At 36.3% G+C, this 15,340-nt stretch overlaps 1 protein-coding gene, 1 long non-coding RNA gene and 1 other non-coding gene across 6 annotated transcripts; 2 read left to right on the top strand and 1 right to left on the bottom strand.

Annotated features, from left to right (window-relative positions):
- Nucleotides 1-847: 847 nt before the first annotated feature.
- LOC147558860 (uncharacterized) lies at nt 848-8,146 on the top strand. 4 transcript variants are annotated; one of them, XR_015234449.1, is made up of 8 exons: nt 883-1,019; nt 2,192-2,382; nt 2,843-3,003; nt 3,467-3,591; nt 4,221-4,304; nt 4,810-4,918; nt 6,853-6,894; nt 7,870-8,146. It is a non-coding gene; the product is annotated as an uncharacterized LOC147558860 (long non-coding RNA). The 4 variants fall into 4 exon arrangements; XR_015234451.1 differs by lacking the exons at nt 2,843-3,003; nt 3,467-3,591 and having other exon boundaries at nt 848-1,019; nt 2,284-2,382; XR_015234450.1 differs by lacking the exons at nt 2,843-3,003; nt 3,467-3,591 and having other exon boundaries at nt 936-1,019.
- Nucleotides 2,097-5,273, bottom strand: LOC147558861 (myb-related protein 2-like). Its single transcript, XM_086660586.1, has 7 exons — nt 5,049-5,273; nt 4,772-4,970; nt 4,277-4,353; nt 4,102-4,159; nt 3,882-3,969; nt 3,737-3,806; nt 2,097-3,048 (listed from the first exon to the last, which is right to left on the bottom strand). Exons 2-7 carry the CDS (start codon nt 4,965-4,967, stop codon nt 2,302-2,304), a joined length of 1,236 nt encoding a protein of 411 aa, XP_086516712.1. The 5' UTR covers nt 4,968-4,970; nt 5,049-5,273; the 3' UTR covers nt 2,097-2,301.
- Nucleotides 8,147-15,025: 6,879 nt separating the features above from the next.
- Nucleotides 15,026-15,106, top strand: TRNAL-AAG (transfer RNA leucine (anticodon AAG)). The gene has a single exon. It is a non-coding gene; the product is annotated as a tRNA-Leu (tRNA).
- The last annotated feature ends 234 nt before the right edge of the window (nt 15,107-15,340 follow it).

The following is a 15,340-nucleotide window of genomic DNA, read 5'->3' as shown; positions in this document are numbered from 1 at the left end:
AGGGAGTTTTTTTTTTTTTTGGTAAAGTTGGCCGGCCGGAATTTTTTTATTCCGGCCGGCAAGTTTTTGCCGGAGAAGATGGGTGAGGTGGACAGAGGTGAGGTGGACAGAGGTGAGGGTGTAATTGTTTGATGAGGTGGACAAGGAAAAAATAAATAAATAAATTACAGAAATGCCATGGGGTTAGAATTGGTAGATTGAAAAGAATTTGGGGCCAATTAGGAAATTTTTGGGGCCAAAACGAACTGCCGGACACAATTGGGGGCCAAAACGGCCAGTTGGTCACAAATCGGGGGCCAAAACGGAATTAACCCTAAAAAATAAATTGGTTGGAGAAATGTTTGGCTGATTTGTAACAGTGACATTAGTCCATTTGATTTATAATTTTATGACACAAATTACTCAAAAATGGTTAGTTATTATCTCACGTGTAGAACAATGTGAGTTCGTTCAAAGCACTCCCAATCAAAATTTTGTACTGGGCCTCTAAATTGTCAGGCACGGCCCTGACAACACAGAATCCAAATTCATTGAAGCGCAAGTGAAAACATCGAGGGCGAGAAACAGTGAAGAAAGTGAAGCTATGACAATATTACATGGTCTAGAATGGGCGAAAGAACAAAATCTAAAGTCAATAATCATCGAAAGCGACAACATCAATCTTATTAAACATTTCAACAATAAGAAGCATTCAGTCCACTGGCAATCTCTGATCCATATCAGAAAATCGCGCGAAATCAGAAGAAACTTCGAAACGGTGCAATTCAAGAACTCAACTCCTAACGCTTTTATTAATTAATGAAAAGCTTGTTCAACAAAAAAAAAAAAAAAAAAGAAAAAAAAGTCTACCGCCAAAATAGAGAGGGGCTAACGGTTAACGTCGAAAGGCGAGGAGGTTGAAAGATCCGCGGGAAACAAACAAAGGTCAGTTTAGTGAGAGAGAGACAGAGAGACGATCCGATCATGTTCAGGAAGCAGAGAGACGATTGCTGAGGAAGAGGGAGACATCGACTATGTCTGTAATGATTTTGAACTTTTATACTTCCATTTTCACATCTGCATTTTTGGATTTTAGGGCTTACTCTACCAATCATGCATTTCATTCGCACATTGTAAATATTTTAGGGCTATTGTCTTCCAGCTTAAGGTGGCTTATTGATTTAATTTTCAGAAGTTCTAATTTCATTTGGTTTAACAACAATTGGCTTCCATTAAATCTTTTTTAGGGTTTAATCTGCATTTCAGGGTTTACTTTCTTTTTTTCTTCTTTAACTATAATCCCACATTGGTTGTGGAAGGGGCAGGGAGTGATTTTATAAGTGCGGGAAAACCGTTACTCTTGAGTCTTGATCTAGCTTTTGGGGGGGGGGGGGGGGGGGTGCTCAAAACCACCCAACAAAACTGATCCTAGATATTATGTTGTTGCCATGAGATCCTTTGGTCTACTGAGACTATTGTCACATATCCCATTGGAAGTTTCTTATTTCGTTCTAACTTCTAACCGAAAACGCCATGCCCGGGTCCTTGGTAGCATACTCTAGACTATATTCTTCTTCCCTCTGAACAACTAATCCGCCCATTCCAACATTACTTTCTTCATTGAAATGTTGAGTTGTAACGCGTATGTATCTTTCCATCAGAGAGACCAGGGTTCAAATTTCACCATTACCAAAAAGAAAGAAGTCTTCATCAATAAAACTTGATCTGCTTCTTTATAAAGTGTGTTCATGGACTCCAAGCCGTCTCAGAATGGATAAATATATGGTTTACACTCTCCTAAGTCTGCTTTGGATTTCATCATTTTAAACCTCGCACTTTAGACTTTGTTTTTCTTTGTAAACAGGTAAACTACATGTATACATTCGAACCACATTTAGTTTTCATTGGACTTATTCTTCGGAATATGGATGATTTTGTTTAAGCTTCTTCTTAGTTAGTAAGTTTGTTATGTTTAATCTTTGCATAGGGGGGTACCTCTTTTAACCTTATTCATGTTAGAAATCCACAAACTTTGAGATAGTAGGATTTCATTGCAAGTGATTCCTCTTACTTACTCACTCTTACAAGTAACCAAACACATACTTACAACTTTGTGGTGTCAGTAAAACCTCAGTTTTTTCTTATTTCCTTACTTATAGTGATATTATCTGATTGTGGTTGAATTAACTGCTATGTGCTCATTTATCTGTAGTTGTTTGACAAGTTTCAGTACTACATAAATTGAGATTGAACAAAAAAGTGAAACACCACTGCTTATGGACTCTCATTTGCATCTCACTGTAGCACTGATATCTCTCAACTTCAACTGAATCCATTCAACTGATTCAAGTCAAAGTGTCTGCAATTAAGAGAATTACTTTCTTCATGGACATTCAGGTCAAGGTCTGAATTCATATATTTAAGTTCGAACTCATTTTGTTTCTTCTCATTTTCTAGTTGCATTACTGATCTAATACTGTTGGTATGGTCGAGAAAATTGTCATCCTTCTTTTTCTCTGTTCGCTTTGCGTCGTAAGATTTCCCATTTTCTCCTTGAACACTAATGCTCAAAGATACATCAGTGGAGCTTTGTTTTACTGGGAAAATCATCTCCTCTGTCACTCTTCCTGTTGGTAAACAAAATATTTTATTTCCATTTAGTTGTTCAGACCATGTTGGTTTAATAAGCTCAAGCCTAGGTTCTACTATCTCCTGTGAAACCGACTGTTTACTGTCGTTATATGGTTTTAGCCCCATAGTAATATTTTGCATCTCTTGGTCCTTTTGAGATCCGTCACACGAGGTCAAACAGCTGTCAATTGAACAATCTGCAAGCTGGGTTGTTTGTGTTTGTTGATTGCAGAAATTTGATAGTTCTTTCAACCCACCAAAGGCAGAACTTATGCATTCTGTAGATACTTTGGAGACCAGTTCAGAGAGCTGAACTTTGGCATCATCTAGACCAGCGGCACCAGTGTTTTGCCTTCCAAGTGTCTCCTGAGCTTTCTCCAGCACAGATTCTAGGTATTTTCCCTGGGCCTCTATTCGGAGCTGCAAGTGTCTTTGCACCTGGTTCAGTTCAGAAGAAGTCTTATTGAGAATGTTGATAAAAATGACCTTTGCTTATTAGAGATATTTACAAGATAACTACGGACTTTAAGTTAATCAATCGAAGAAATTATTATTATTTTTTTTAAATATTTAAACCTTGGCTCCGGTATGGCAGCCTTTAAGTAAATATGCGCTTATAGAAGAGATAAGGTTGCATAATCAATTTTAGGACACAACATTAAAAAAGCGGTCAATAACAAGGACTAAAGGAGAACACTTGTTCGTCCATAATATATATTGTAGGTAATAAAAGATCTCTGATCCATGGCCCGAGCTATACTAACTATTATGTTGTCTCATAATTCTTCAAACTTTTGATCTTAACCCTATATCTAGCTTGATTCTTATGACATTACTTTCTTGTGCAAGGTTGCAGAGGACGGTATTTGGCGAGGATGTTTTCCTCACCATGCCCACTATTCTTGACTAAATTAACCTATTCTAAATCTTCTAACTCGAAAAGTCTGAAAGAACCAATGGTGTACTCAGTTTTTATGTTAGGTAACCTCATATTCAGCTTCTGTTTCATGATGGAAGAAGTTAAATTTCAACAGTAGTAACATGTAACTTATGGTACAAAAACGTTACCGCCTGTTCAGTGCTTAAACAGACCCGTGCTCATAAACTAGTGATAACAAAATAATACCTCAAGCTGTTCATGTAATCTCCTTTGTACTTCAATTTGCACCTGCAGTGCTTCACTTATCTGCAAGTTTCTGAATTCAGAACTAACTTTAGTTTAAACTTGTCAGAGAAAACAATCAACAAATAAAGGAATTTAGTGTTCTTACTTGTTTGGTTGAGGCCCAAGAGAATTGTTGTTCATAATAGCTTCACAAACTGCAGACATCCTGTCTCCTGCTATCACATCTTTTAAATCTGCAAATTAGATTAGTTGGTGTTTCTTAGAATACTTCTATGTTATAATAAACCTTAACAGAAGTCTTGCCTGATAGATTTCTCATTATACTTGTATAAATAATGTGGAAAATGATTGTGATGTTCTCTTACCGTTCTTGTTGATCCCGGAACTAGCTTGACCATGGGCATTTTTACTGAGCCGATACTTCTGCAAGAAGAAGTTGAACTCATTTTAGCAAGAAGAGTAACTTGCATTTTCCTTCTGCCAGTTTGTAATAGCCGGTAGTTAGTGTCGCAAATAATAAGCAGGGCGTTGGTGATATACCTGAAGATGGCTCTTTAGGTGGTACAAGGTAAGTCCTGGAATTCCCATTAGCTTCATAACTGTCTTCGGTGTAGCTTCTGTAACATAGTAAAATCACATGTTAGGGGCATCGCTTAATGTACATTTTCTTATATGTTAGAGTAGACGGGACACTTTCCCGACATTGTAGTGGTTACTTGTCTATTTTACTTGTCCCTTTATATAATTCTAGAGTTGTTTTTTTTCTTTTAAAATTTAATTTTGCACTACTCTTTCAAAAGTAAGGTCACGATTTTGGTTTTATCATATTTCAATCAATATTTCTCCTCGTTACTCATGTTTTGTGTAGATGATCATTATAATGGTATAGGTTAGTATTTTGTGGATTATGTTCCATTATCAGGTCCAATAAAAGCCTGTAATTGAAACATAAACAGCATAATACTTGATAAAAGAATTCCAGTGACAAGACTCTTCTTCTCTACTGATTAAGATAGATTGTGTTTATATACTCACTGTCTGACCCTCCAAGCTGATTGACTGCTTCTATAAAGCGTTCGTGAAGCTCAGGCGTCCATTTTAATCGAGGCTTAGCATCAGTTGAGAGAACTAGCCCTGTCTCTACCCGTTCGTTCCCACTTTGCAGAAACATCCTTGATGAAGGTAAGTTGTTCTTTACTTGATGATGTTGATATTCATGCGGACTATACATTGCCTATTGGTAAGATCATAATCAGCGTTAGGTCGATATTATCTGTGTCATAATTATGACTAGTACTAAATAATTCCTTACCTTGTTCTCTTTGTTGTTAATCCTCCCTACTACTTAACTGGAAGTTGAAACCTGTCAACACTTGCAGAAAGTTAACTTAAAAATTCCTGCTTGTGTTGCTTCTCTTTCTCGACCAGTTCTTACAAAAAATATGGTGCCTGAGACTACATTATAAAGATGAAAAACCTGAAGGTAAGGAATAGAATCTTGGACAAATTTTTTGTTGATGGAAACTTGATTCTATCCAATCTTCATAGCGACTCGAAAAGCGATTTATGCTTTGGGTATCTGTGGGCCCTTTTGAGAAACTTCACTTTCCATTTTCAGGAGGCAATAAATACATTCAATTTCTGCACTATAACTTTTTGGAACACCTTGCAATGTACAAGAATAGATCCATCAAACTTGTGTTATTCATTGGTCTTTCTAGAAAAAAAAGCAGGAACCTTATTCTATGGTGAAAGATAGGAATTTTCTGACCCGTTTTCGAATCTGTCGTTTTCTCTTTCCTTTAACCTACTTGTAAGTCTCATGGGATTCTTAAAACTTTATATATAGAAAGACCCACATCTGTCCTATAAGAATTATGCTTTTGGGGGGGTCTTCTACAGTAGTTATCTTCAAAAAGGTTAAGTCAGATTTGGACTAGTTAAATGGGTTTAAATTACAGCTGAAGCTATAGAAGAATCATAGTTCCTCTGTTTTATAATTGGTGGAAGGCTAAAGATATGGAAGATGATTCTATTGACTTAAAGCATCTAAGAACAAGGGAATTAGATACATGTAAACGATAGAAAGAAAATCAATATTATAAAGAGATGCTTCACCCCTTGGGAACTGTTTGGAAGCAAGGAATAGAATATAAAATACAATTCTTTCTTGCCTCCTTGTGTAAGTTTGGTACTTATTCAACTTTTAAAATGTCTTATAGAGGAGCAAAACATCTTCCCGTTGCCCGCTTGATAATTGGTCCCACGCCCACATGAATTAAGGATTCGAGCCGAAAGTAGAAGATTTGTACTTCTTCCATACTTGCTTGGGTCAAATGAGAGGACATGTCCTAGCCTTGGCAAGGACCATTTCTTCCTTTCCTTGCCCTTGTCTCGTCTTTATCAGTTCTCTTTCTTTAATCTGTGTCATTTATATTTTAGTAGTACTTTCTCCTGTGCCTTAATGCTCTAGTTGATGATTTTGGAAGAATATGGACTACAGTAAAAAGTTATATGCAATACTAAACCTTATAATCCGACTTGAGTTTATATATAACTATATGTTAGACGACACTAGACGTATTAGTAGTAGTAGTAGTATACAATTAATTCATGAATCTCTGTCATCGTTCAAGTTTCATACTGAAAAAAATCAGATAAAGAAAGATCATCAATTTTAGTAGTTTATTTCATTGAACACAGACTACGTGATGGGAGGAATCTTGTCATTTTATGAAACTTTATCATTGATAGATTCATTTGCTTGAGTATATTTAGCAACAGAATTAGTATTTATATGATATTATGATCAACAGATAACTGGGAATTTAGTCTATACAGAGGATTGTTTAAATTGTAAATTTGAGAGAACCTCATTTTGTAGATTTATATTCTTTAGACTTACTTTTAAAGCCTCACTCGTAAAGGGAAACCACTTGAAACGTATTTTCTCTTGAACAAATTTAAGTTTAGGACGAATACGGGTAACAGGTGTTTATAATAGATAAAATGGCATGATAATATCAATCTAGTTACGAATTTTATATTGCAGCTTCAGATATCTTTATGTTTATCAACATGAAGATGAAATAACATTGCTAACATCTCTCATGCAGATGGATAATGCGACTCACAGCGTTAACGGCCATATATGGAAGGTAATGGCTGTACCGTGTTGAAAGATTTTTTATCATTACATTAGAATACATATCTCGGTAAGTTTTCTATCTATTAGCATGGCATAAGCTTGAGAGCCTATCAGAGTCAAGCGCGGCGCTTAGGAGTTCCTTGTTGGGGCCCTATACTCAACTAAGAAGGGCTACCTTTAGATAAGATAGGGGATTGAAGTTGCTTTAAGTGAACGGCCCGCGTATTCCTAAGTCTTTTCCCTACTTGTATTCATGGTCTCATGATACTACAAATGAAAATGGATGACTTCCCCAGAACTATGCCTCTCACCCTTCTCCCGGTCCATAAAGAACTACTCCTCCCTCAACTGATTGAAAACCGTTTTCAATTTTGGTTGGTCGTGGACTCGCGGTACGTTGAACTAGTACTTTAACTTGTCATTGGTTGAAGAAAAGTAAGAAATGATCACAGAATATTGTTCCATTTGAAAAAGGAAAGAAAAAAAAAAAAGTTATAAAATTCCATTTTGAAGAATGGAATTTAAGAACCTCTCCTATTCTACAACACATATCACAGATGGGCCATATTCCTCACTAGTCAAGAATTATGTTTATTCTTCTGCCCCAAAAACCACAAAAAATGGGTTCCCCTTCAACCTTTTGCTTTATCTATTTTAGATAGATGCTTTTGCCTTCCCATTTTTAACTGGAGAAGCTAACTTACTGTTGATTCAGATCTTATTATTATTCTGACTAAGCTATAAAGCATAAAATCATGGCTTTTGAAGTTCCAAATGAGTAATCTGAGTTCGATTTGATTAAAAAAATTAAAACATTCTCTGTTCAGAATTGTTTAGTTGAATTTATGATCACCTTGTCTGGCTGTTTTTGATTAGTCATGTTATTTGCAGAGACATTCATTTTTTTGAGGTAGTGGGAAACAAATCTTGATTAGAATCTATCAACTTGAGTTTCTGATTAGATCTATTTTTTTTTTCTTTGCAGCTTTTAAGCCTGGCAATCGGGTACCAAACTTGAAAATTAACAATTGTGAATTGAAAGTGAGAATCCTGACCTTTGATCCCCTAAACTGTTGTGACGGTGAATTATGTTAGTTCATCCCTACAGAAGTGATAGAACATTTGTGAAATGTAAGTTAATTCAGAATTCAGGGAATCCGTTTGGGGTGGAGGACTAAATTTGTATAAAGTGGAGGGTTAGAAATGATAAGCTTTAATTATGTGGACTAGATTAAGAAATTATTTGATTTTTATGGGGTTAATTCCGTTTTGGCCTTCAAAATGTGGCCTACAGGCTGATTTGGCCCCCACAAGAGACTGGGCTTCCCGTTTAGCTTCCAATTGTGTCTCGGAGTTCGATTTGGCTCCCAAATTTTGTCTATCCTTCCAATCCTACTCTCACGGTATTCTCGTAATTTATTTTTTTCCTTTTTGTCCACCTCACCTCTACTTCATCGGTCTATATTGCACCTCACATTTTTTAACATCAGAAAGTTTTTGGCTTGGGGCCAAATCGAACTCTCAGACACAAGTGGGGGCCAAACAGGGAGCTCGAACACTTATGGAAGTTAAATCGGCAAGTTGGTCACAAATTGGAGGTCAAGACAAAATTAACTCATTTTTATGGGCTCTTTTCAAACTTCGGAATGATTCAGGTGGTTTTAATAGGTTTTGTTGTTCCGACTCTAAATGCTGAAGAGTGTGAATTTAGAGCTATTATTCGTGCAATGCAATGGGCTGAAGAATATCAAATACACCAACTGCATATAGAGAGCGACAACCAAAATCTTATAAGACATATCAATGATGGTGATCCAACTATATATTGGCAATCAGGAACCCATATGAATCGTATCTATCTCCTGAAGGAAAAGTTTGATGACGTCATTTTCACTTTCACTCCGAGGCAAAATAATTCTAAGGCGGACAAGTTAGCTAAACGGGGACGAAGAAACGGTAGCAAACGTCTTTGGTTCTCGGTCCGCGATCTTCCTTTGGATGCAGATTAGTCTTTTAAGTTGTTTTTGTTTTTAGTTTTTGTTTGTTGTTTTTTTCTCTTCAACAAAAAAAAACTCTAAATGCTTAACCAATTTTGGCCATTCAATGTAATGAATCTAGGAACGATGTCAAAAATAAAAAAAACTCTGCAAGGATTATTAGCATTCAGTTTGCAACATTAAGCGGATCTGAAACCCCTCTTTCGCCATTGCCCTTACAATCTAGAATACAAACAGGACCACAAGAAATGACTTAGAGCCCAACCTATTTTTTTTTTGTTTAAAGCGCCCAGCCTAATTTCTGACGACTTTCACTTCGTGTCTCTCTCCACCTCATCATCTTCCGCGACCAAGGTTGCCGGTCGACCAAAATTTCCGACGACCTTCAAACTTAAAAAAAATGATTTCTTCTTCTTCTTCCTTCTTCTTCCCTCTTTCTTCTTTCTCCTCTCTGATCTCTATACTCTACTCTCTCTCTCTCTCTCTCTCTCTCTATCTATCTCAAGGTCTGGTGACCAGACCTTTGTTTGTATCTGGAACTCTAGATCCAGCGAAGGCACGGTTGTATGACCTTCCCGCTCTGGAAACCAGACCTTCGGCGAAGGGGCTGCTCCCCTTCGTTTAGACATATATAGATAGAGAGAAGGAAAAAGTAAAAGAAGAAAAAGAAGAAGAAAAAGAAGAGAGAGAGAAAGAAGAAATTAATTTTTTTGAGGTTTGCAGGTCGTTGAAAATTTTACCTGGCATGCGACTTTTGTTAGCGAAGATGATGAGGTGGCAAAAGAAATGAAGTGGAGGAGAGAGCCAAGAGGTGGTGAAATGGATGAAAGGGAGGGAGAGATGAGGTGGCTTTAATGTTTTAATGTTTTTGACAATTACTCTCCGTCCCAAAATGAATGACCTGTTTTGAAAACCCAACTTTTTAAGGGAACATCATTGATTAGAATTTGACTTTAAAAAATAACATGATTTTCCAATTGTACCCTCATTAAATTTTTTACAATAAAATGAAAAAGTTTAACTTACTTTAAATATAAAGTTGTCATTAAATTTATAGTAATTATTTTTTAGTCCCCAAGGGTACTTCTGGAGAAAGTTGGAATTTTTTTGGCCCTTGAGGAAAATTGAATTGTCGGACACTTACGGAGGCCAAAACGGTGAGTTGGTGATAAGAACCTTCAAAACCTTCTCTAGGCTAGCCAAAGATAAACGTAATACGAATATAAAACTTTATTAATAACTTCAAGATTAATATCTAAACTACTATGAACTCATCCATATATATAGGTCACAACTAAACAATTTAGACTTCAACTAGGACTCCTAATTAGACTTCAACTAGGACTAAATATTTAGAAATATAGAAGCTCTTAATATTAAATAGAAACTCCAAAATATTGAAACTCCTGATACTAAATAACTATATAATATCTAATTAGACTTCAACAATGACCCTAATACTTCAAAACATAAAAACTCCTAATTTTAAATAACTATAGAATATCTTTCTCTATCATTCCTCCTCCCTTGACGACATCATTGTCCTCAAGGATGGTCTCGATCATAGTTAACACTGGGTCTCCCTCATCTTCCACACTTGGTATTTCATCATCAATCACAGTATCGAGGATAAGTGTCTTCTTCAAAATAGAAACATGAAAATCCAAACGATACGCCACTGGATCGATTCTTTCCAGTATTTTATATGGACCATAGTACTTTGGAGATAACTTCAGAGACACCCTTCTTACGGTTGTAACTTTAAATACACGTACTCTCCTAATTGAAATACTACATCTCTCTGCTCTTTATCAGCATATTGTTTCATCTTATTTTGGATAGTATGAAGACGACTCTTTAGAAAGAATTTGACACAAAACTCACAATGACCCTTGCTTGAGGAGTCGTTGCATGACATGGCTGCTAGCGATCTTCACCTGTCCTTCCTCTTACACCTTCTAAACTAAATTTTTTTACCTTGTATTAGGGGTGTACTCGAGCCGAGCCGAGTAGTAAGATGTTCAAGCTCGGTTTGTGTATTTGACTGTCGAGCTCGAGCTCAAACTCGAGCTCGTTCGAGTAATTGTCCACTTGTTCATGCTCGGTTCGTATAAGTTTAAAAGAGCTCGAGCTCGAGCTCGAGCTTGCATTGTTTTAAGTTCGTTTATCAAAATACTTCAAATTAAAACTTTCTAAATTATCAAAACACTTTAATGATCATTTGTCACATACAATAATAATGATTAATAATTCATATTCCGACAATTTTTTAATGGTTAATATTTCATGTACGAGTTTTAATACTAATACATAATTATGTGCTACACAATTATAAGAGTATGTTAAACGAGTTGTTCACGACTAGCTCGTGATACATTAAAGAATGATCAAGCTCGACTCGTTTACATAAACGAGCTCGATTTTGAGCTCGTGTTAAGCTCATGCTCGTTAATCTTCGAGTCGAGCACGAGCAATAGTCGAGCCGAGCTCGAGTAGCTCGTTAAGAGCTCGGCTCGTGTACACCCCTACCTTGTATAGTGAATTTCATTGTTAAGTACTTGAAATTCCAAGTTATTGGCCCACGTATTTGTAGCCAACTTACTCTCAATACCATATCACAACCACCAAGTTTCAATATATAAAAATTTTCCGTGGACGCATACTAATTAATCTTATACTCTAGGTTAACACATTTCCCTTTACAAGCAATTCTTGATCCATATGCTACAATAACTTCAAAAGAGTTGTCAAGTACAATTTTAATACCTAGCCTCTTAGGAATGAAAGCGTTAATAAAATTATGTGTACTACCTGAATCAATTAAAACGATAACTTGAGCTCTTTTAATTTCTCCTTGGACCTTTATGGTTTGTGGTGCAGGGGAGTTGTCCAATGCATGCATAATATCCACATGTTCTTATTCTTGTGTCTGCATCTCTTCATCAACTCTCTCAGTTTTAGTCTGGTTTGCATCGTTATTCTCTTCTTCTTTCTCAATGAGGAATAAAGTTTGTGTTTTACATCGATAGCAACGATGCCACTTCTCATCACAATTGTAGCACAACTGTTTGTTTCCTTCTTCTTCGACCTCAGCTGATGTGAGTCGGCGAATTACTGGTGGTTGATTATTAATCTGGTTTAGTATTGCTGGTGATCTTGAGTTCAGTGGTTCTGCGTTGATAAAGGGTTTGGTCTTGTAATATTTATATAACTTTGGCGCCTCAAAGAGACTTTTTCATCTTGTAATCTAGCTATAGGCATTGCATGATGTAAGTTTACTGGGCTAAAGGATTTAGTTTCTAGTCTAACCTCATCTTCCAATCCACTCATGAAGCAACTCATTACAAAATTTCCTGGTAAATTATTAACCGTGTTTGAAAGACGTTCAAACCCTTCTTGATATTCAAAGTAGGACCCTATCTGTCGTTATTTTGCTAGTGCAGTCCCGCATCTTCATACGTCCTTCTCCCGAAGCGACCTACAACTGCTTCAACAAACTCTTCTCATGAACGAAAGTAGTTACCTCTTTTAGCCCAACGATACTATTGTAATGCTTTTCCATCCAAGTAACTGATTGCAAACTGAATCTTCTGGTCTTGTGCAGTGTTATAGAATTCAAAATATTATTCAGCCTGAAAAATCCATCCTTCCACATCTGATCCGTTAAACCGTGTAAAATATAACCTTTCACCTTTAAAACGATCACCTCTCTGAGACACAATCTCTCTATTTTCGACCAATCGACCAATCGACCAATCGACCAATCGACCAATCTTCTTAATCAATAATGTTTGATTTACCGTCATCTCAGTCATCTTCTCCACCAATTCACCTAATTGCTTCTCCGTTCTTCATTTTTTTGTCTTTTCGAATTTGTACCATAAACGAGGTTCTCTAACGAAGATGAAAGTAGTGCGAAAGCGAATGATATGAGCGTCTACTCTAGACACCAATTGATAAGAACCTTCAAGTCCTTCTCTAGGCCAGTCAAAGATAAACGTAATACGAATGGAAAACTTTATTAATAACTTCAAGATTAATATTTTAACTACTATGAACTCAACCATATATAGGACTCCAACTAGGACTCCTAATTAGACTTCAACTAAGACTCAATATTAAGAAATATGCAAACTCCTAATATTCAATAGAAACTCCAAAATATAAAAACTCCTAATATTAAACAACTATTAAATTTCTAATCAGACTTCAAAAATGACCATAATATTTCAAACTATAGAAACTCCTAATTTTAAATAACTATGGAATATCTTTCTCTATCAGTTTGTCACAAATTGGGAGCCATAACAGAATTAACCTTTATCTTTCTCAAACCCAAATCCTTAAAAGTGCTCTATAATCCGAGCTTTTGAATCATCTCCAAATTACAAACCAGAACGCACCTAAGAATGAAGAAAACATAACTGAAACTGAATTAAGAGTTTAGAAGTAAATGAACGACTGAAAGGGAATATCAATGATGAATACCCGTAAATTTGATTTCTAAGAAAGAGAGAGTAGTACAGTTCTCCAATGAGATTTTCCAATTAGAATTGGAAATGAAGGTGGTATGTGAATAAATTGACGACATCTGTACTACAATACGAAAAACATTTGATGTGTGAGTGGCCAAAGTATCCAGTTGCAATCCTTTCCCAAGCAGTTGCAACTCTTTTGCAAGCAGTTGTAAATCACAAAAATACTTAGGGAGTTAAAGAATTAAAAGAAAAATTAGTGATTCTTTTTTGCGGGACCAGAAAAGGTTAGGGTTTTAGCAAAATTTCCCAATACCAAGTTTTACTTGGGCAATTCCCTATCTGTACCAATTCCCTTTCTTCAAATTTCCTCTCTAAGAAAAAAGAAAAAAGAAAAAAGAAAAGAAAAGAAAAGTTGAAGTGTTGACCAAATGGAAAACAGGGTTGCCTTTACAATTCTAGATACGGAACCTTAGGTATTCTTAATTTTCACTACAACAAGTGAATGGTCAGTTTACACCTCTTCTTTTAGACCATAGCATTTGGACGATGATTCTCCTGGAGTCCAATAAAAACTACCCCTAAAGGTAATTTGAAAGCATATTTAATGGCCGCCGCTCTAGGCAATAAAGAAAAATTTTCGAGGAATAAAGTTTTTGAGGAATCAATGTTTCTTTGTAAAACTTTTGGGAGAAAAATTTACAATTTACAAAATAGTCCAGTGTTTGTTAATATAAATATTATATTTCTTTGTAAATTTTTCGGGGAATCAACGTTTCTAGAATAATCATATTTACAGCACCTAGTCGAGAATATAAATGATTACGACACCAATTACCTAGTCGTTCAAAAAAGATTGTAGCACATACCAATTATCTAGTCGTTTAAAAGATTGTAGCAAATACCATACGTAACCCAATTATCTAGTCGTTTAAAAAAGATTGTAGCAAATACAATACGACACCAATTGTTCAGTAAGTGTTAGTATAGCTTAGGAAATAGAATTTTATGTCATTCAAGAAAAAGATTGTAGCAGATACCATAAGCAACGTCTAGGACAATCATCTTTACAGTACTTCCGGTTGAGTGAGCTCCATCAGACGTCGTGATGCGAAGTGCCCCAACTCAGTTTTTGAAAACTAATTATTGAGCAATTAACTGTAACGACTAGATAATTGCTCAATAATTTCTTTAACATTTACTGATAGTATTTGTTTTTGAAAACTAATTTCAACTCAGTTATCCTAACACTTTTACTGAAGCTGTGAAGTGAAGCCAAGGAAGGCTGTAACACTGCAGGAGCCATGGTATGGGACGGGAATCCGGCCCGACCACATGACCCATATTAGGAAGTCAAATTCTACACTCACAACAGCCAGCCTATTGATTCTGGCTAATTGTTCAACCACTTTAATGCCCCCACATGGGTTACAAACTCGCGTTACGGAGCTCAGCAATTGAATAGGTATGTCTCGGGCTCAATAAAGAACCTGATATTATTAAGGTCTACCCGTGTGGGACTAAATTAAGAGTGAAAAAGAGTTATTTGGTCACTTAAACTAACCCATCCCAATCCAACTTTGGGAAGTTTTATATTCCCCAACAGAAACAAGGGTGTGGCTTTTTGAAATACTGTGTTCTATACTATCTTCTCGGTACTTAAACAAGTGTTGAGATGGCCGAGTTGGTCTAAGGCGCCAGATTAAGGTTCTGGTCCGAAAGGGCGTGGGTTCAAATCCCACTCTCAACATTCCATTTTTTTTCTTTTCAGTTTTTCAACTTCACACGTTAGTAGCGGCCGGTCTATTTATGATGATTTTCTACGGATGTTGTCAAATTTTACGGGATATCAAATTTATTCTTCTTCCTCATCTCCGGACACCGGCCACCACCAACACAATTTTCCCTCCTCTCTTTGCCCCTTTCTTCTTCCTCCACTCCTTCCACCGCTACTTATCTTCTCTCTCTCTCTCTCCCTCCTATT

This window comes from Eschscholzia californica, unplaced genomic scaffold (assembly GCF_041429995.1).
Source record: "Eschscholzia californica isolate CP2 unplaced genomic scaffold, dmEscCali1.0.p SCAF_2, whole genome shotgun sequence".
Taxonomy (NCBI): Eukaryota; Viridiplantae; Streptophyta; class Magnoliopsida; order Ranunculales; family Papaveraceae; genus Eschscholzia; species Eschscholzia californica.
Note: the sequence above shows the minus strand (reverse complement) of the source record. Positions and strands in the feature narration are given on the sequence as shown.